Source organism: Mya arenaria, chromosome 7 (assembly GCF_026914265.1).
Source record: "Mya arenaria isolate MELC-2E11 chromosome 7, ASM2691426v1".
NCBI classification, from domain to species: Eukaryota; Metazoa; Mollusca; class Bivalvia; order Myida; family Myidae; genus Mya; species Mya arenaria.
Window position 1 is genome coordinate 48,727,855 of NC_069128.1, and position 4,238 is coordinate 48,732,092.

At 36.5% G+C, this 4,238-nt stretch overlaps 1 protein-coding gene across 1 annotated transcript; it reads right to left on the minus strand.

Annotated features, from left to right (window-relative positions):
- Window positions 1-20: 20 nt before the first annotated feature.
- LOC128241211 (putative nuclease HARBI1) lies at window positions 21-2,833 on the minus strand. The gene is made up of 4 exons (XM_052958165.1): window positions 2,649-2,833; window positions 2,118-2,456; window positions 1,673-1,780; window positions 21-183 (listed from the first exon to the last, which is right to left on the minus strand). Exons 1-4 carry the CDS (start codon window positions 2,831-2,833, stop codon window positions 21-23), a joined length of 795 nt encoding a protein of 264 aa, XP_052814125.1.
- Between the last annotated feature and the right edge of the window lie 1,405 nt (window positions 2,834-4,238).

Sequence of the window (4,238 nt, forward strand, 5' to 3'; positions counted from 1 at the left end):
AAAACACTTACATGTACTGCTTAAAAGTAGGTGTTGGCGAAGTAATCTCTGTACTGCATACCATGTTGAGGAGCAATGTTGTTGTCCATGTTGTTAGCATTGCCGCCGTCATCAATGACGTCTGGCATTGGTATGTTCTGCGCTTTACAGATATTGTGCAAAACCGCGCAGGTCAGAACAATTCTGTAATTTAGTGAAACAATGGAATGTTCTTATTCAGAAATTTAAGAATACTACTGTTCAATTTCAGAATAATTATGTTAACACTGCAAATAACTTGCTTTCTTTAATGTTTTAGAATTAATGAATTGATACACTTTAATAGTATAGATTTTCAGTGATTTTTTGGGAGATTATTTTTACAGCCTGTGCCTTGCAATTTGGAAAAAAAGGTTCACTTTGGGAATAATAAACAGGTTACATTGGCTTAAGAAATGGCAAATATATATGTTTTTACCTTTTTATGAATACATTATCCTGTGAAATAGTAAGTCTTATAGAGATTTTGTTCATTTTCAAGAAATTCATTGTTTTTTTTATTTATCAAAGTAGCCTGCATTAATCAAATTATATATATGATAAAAATATATGATTTGGGTGGGGGGGAATTGCACGAGGGTAAACAGCCTTAAGGAGGCAGTAAATTGCAACAAAAAAAGCAAAAATAATAATAATAATTTGAAACATAGCTGTTTCATATTATGCATTGAATCTAATAACAGTAAATGTATTGAAAACATAATATGAAAAAAATCAGCTGTATATTCAGATATTGTTTCAGAAAATGTCTGTTGATCCAGTATGTGAGTAAACATTGAAATCAACAAACCACACTGACCAAAAATAATAATACTACCATAAATGTGTTTTTTAAATGGATTGAATTACAAATATTGTCAATTTTATTTTGTAAATTTGAAAGGGTTCTTTCAGCAACATTCAACAGAAAGCCTCCATACATTGTCTTAACACAGTATTAAGTGCTTTTTGGTTATTTCAATGTATTAGGATTTGATTAACAGAGTGTTAAATAGTAAATACATGTCAGTACTGGGTGTTTGTATGTAAAAAGGAATCATTTTTAACTGAATCTTTAATTATATTAAGAGGGTTAATGCACCCGGTGAAAGGTTGTTTTCATTTTCTAATTTAACATATGTTTACATATATATAACTGGAACAGTGAGCTCATGAGTTGTTTGTTTGACATTTTATGCTGTAACTTTGCTGGACATAACAAATGCATGAATGAGTTGAATAAAACAGTATGTATTCAGTAAATTTTCTGTGTCATGCTTATGTTTGTACAAATAATGCTCCTTTAATTAAGCTTACACAAATACTTGCTCGTTTTTTAACTAAAAACTTTCCTGAATGGTTTTAAAGTTTTGGCCTGTGTATTTTGTCTAGAACACAATAGCTAAAATTTTCAGCCCAATATCACCATAAAACGTTTGATATATAAACCTCCAAATAAATAGGGTCATCTACCCATGATCAACATGTCTATCAAGTTCCTGGGCCAAACATGTTCATTGTTTCATTAGGAACTACTCTTCGGACAATGGCCACATGCCCATACATCAGTTTTGTTTTTGTTTGAAAAAGTGCATGAAACTTAAAAAGTATATTTTTTATGCAATTTTTGTTTTGCATATTACGGTACTAAAACCTGCAAGCTTTTTCTGGCTGCACCCTAATTTCACCATGGAGAACACCGAATCGTCTTTTAAGTTGGCCTATGCCTCTCTCCACCTTGGCTCTGGTAATTTTATTGGATCTGAAATGAAAAAAAAATAACATTACGTATACATTGACGAGTGTAAATAAGATTATTTTCTTACTACTGCCAAATCAAAGCAAATGCACCGTGAGAGCATGTATGCACCAGTGTATTCAAAGGAGTTTAGAAAGAAAATAATAAAGAGGGCATTGTTGTTTTTCGTTTCATTGACAAAGAAATATCAGGTTTAGTTATGTCTCGTGAAAGCTTCTAGTGTTACAGATCACCTAATTACATGATTAAATTTTACAATTTTCTTTCAATGTTGACAAATGTTTCAATAATTGTACACTTTGTTTACTATATCAATGTCGTGCAGAATAATTACATTTACCTGTTGTATGCTGTTTGGCTACCAGGCTGGGGATTGAGGTATGGGGTAAGTAGCCACCTTCGCCCAGCATATCCGCTGTCCCCAAGAAGATGGTATTGGCCATTAGGTACGTGACCATCATTAAATAGGTTCCTAAGGCCACTCTGCTGAAGAATTCTGCTGTCATATACAGACCCTGGCCATCGGGCACCCACATTTGTTATTCTGTCAAAACCATCAAACACAACTTGTACGTTAATAGAATGGAAACCCTTCCTATTGACAAAAGACGGCTCATCCTCCGAAGGGGCCTGAATACGTATGTGGGTACCATCTATGACACCCACCACCTTTGGAAATTGAGCCAGTCCATAAAACTGTTGAACCTGTGCATCAAGCTCCCTGACTGTTAGTGGGAAACGCACAAACCTTCCCAAAACATCAGCAGATGACAGATAATTTGTCACTTCAGTCAATATTTTTGATACTGCTGGCTGTGAGACATTGTGCATGTCAGCATCGTTTAGCTGTTTTCCCCCTGTTGCTAAGTACCTTAGAGTAATAAGGAGTTTGTCCATAGCCGGCAAACTCTTATGTCTCATTGTAGCTGGCACCAGTGCTGGTCCAAACACAGTTTCAAGGTAATTAAGGCCTGCCCTGTTGAAGCGATCCCTATCAACAAGTTGCTTGTTGGTATGTTCATCTAGGATATTGCCGATATTGCCCCTATCTGCCATACTGGAAGGATGGAACTAGCCGCTGAAAGTGTCTCGCCGAACAAGTCGCTAGACTTGTCAGCCAAAACCAGTCGCTGAAAGTGTCCAGCAGACTAGAACTAGCCGCTAGACTTGTCAGCCCCCACCAGTCGCTGAAAGTGTCTAGCCGCACTAGCCGCTAGACTTGTCAGCCCAAACGGGTCGCTGAAAATGTCCAGCAGGCTAGAACCAGCCGCTAGACTTGTCAGCCCAAATCAACTGCTGAAAGTGTCTAGCCACTCTAGCCGCTAGACTTGTCAGCCCAAACCGGTCGCTGAAGGTGTCCAGCAGGCTAAAACCAGCCGCTAGACTTGTCAGCCCCCACCAGTCGCTGAAAGTGTCTAGCTGCACTAGGCGCTAGACTTGTCAGCCCCCTCCAGTCGCTGAAAGTGTCCAACCACAACTACTGCAAGACTTGTCAGTCCCAACCGGTCACTGAAAGTGTCCAGCGGGCTAGAACTAGCCGCTAGACTTGTCAGCCCTACCCGGTCACTGAAAGTGTCTTGCAAAAAGAGATGCTGGACTTGTCAGCCCTACAAGCCAGTGAAAAAGCAGAAACATAATTAAAAATAATACAAACCAAACTTTGCGATGTTAAATGCCAATATTACACACCTTTATCAAAGCTGCCTATTTACAATCACAAGGCAGACAATACATCAAGATGCAAACATGTGACTTACAATTAAAACAATTAAATCACTCATCGTTATATAAACAATATAATCCGAAACCGAGCCTCATCCGAATACGTATGTATGCTAGTCAACTAGTATTTATACGACTATTAAATATTTTGCTACTTGAAGCTTCACATTTCGGGCGATAAAAGAACGATGTAATGACAGCAAAAAGAGTATTTTCCTTTTGTTTTAAACAAGAAAGTGCACCACTCTTTTAAAGAATGATCGTGAGCACAGTGATTTGGAGGGAATGAGCTGAATTTTGACCTTTACAAAATTTAGTGACATTTTACCTAAAATATATATTTTTTTTCTTCAGATTCATCAAAGGGGTCACTCATACCAACTATCTAGCATAAATAAATATGAATTACGGCACTTTTACAAAGTCAGAAAATCTCGAATTGTCTAATTAGAGTAAAGTGAAACAACTCCAATTTCATCGAAATGTGACAGCTAAGAAAAACATGCCTACAAAAGCACCCAAACGAAAAGTCTTCCCCAAATTCGGCTATGAAGAAGTAATAGTGTAATGTAACCACAACATGTATGCTATTTTTTTTTTAATTCACATATTATTTCACAAGTAAAGGCTTTTGTATTCGTTTATTAATGAAAGGTTATTGATGAAATTTTAGTAAGGTTGATTGTATTATTAAATACAATATTAAAAAAATAGACTGGTTTATTTTCATTAATGTAAC

Excerpts from the sequence above, each read along its gene's own strand:
- LOC128241211 (XM_052958165.1), bottom strand. The coding sequence starts at position 2,833 with ATGGCAGATAGGGGCAATATCGGCAATATCCTAGATGAACATACCAAC. Across the intron at positions 2,457-2,648 it reads AAACTCCTTATTACTCTAAG|ATTTCCAAAGGTGGTGGGTG; the intron begins GTACTTAGCAAC and ends TGGACTGGCTCA. Across the intron at positions 184-1,672 it reads CAGCCAGAAAAAGCTTGCAG|AATTGTTCTGACCTGCGCGG; the intron begins GTTTTAGTACCG and ends ACTAAATTACAG.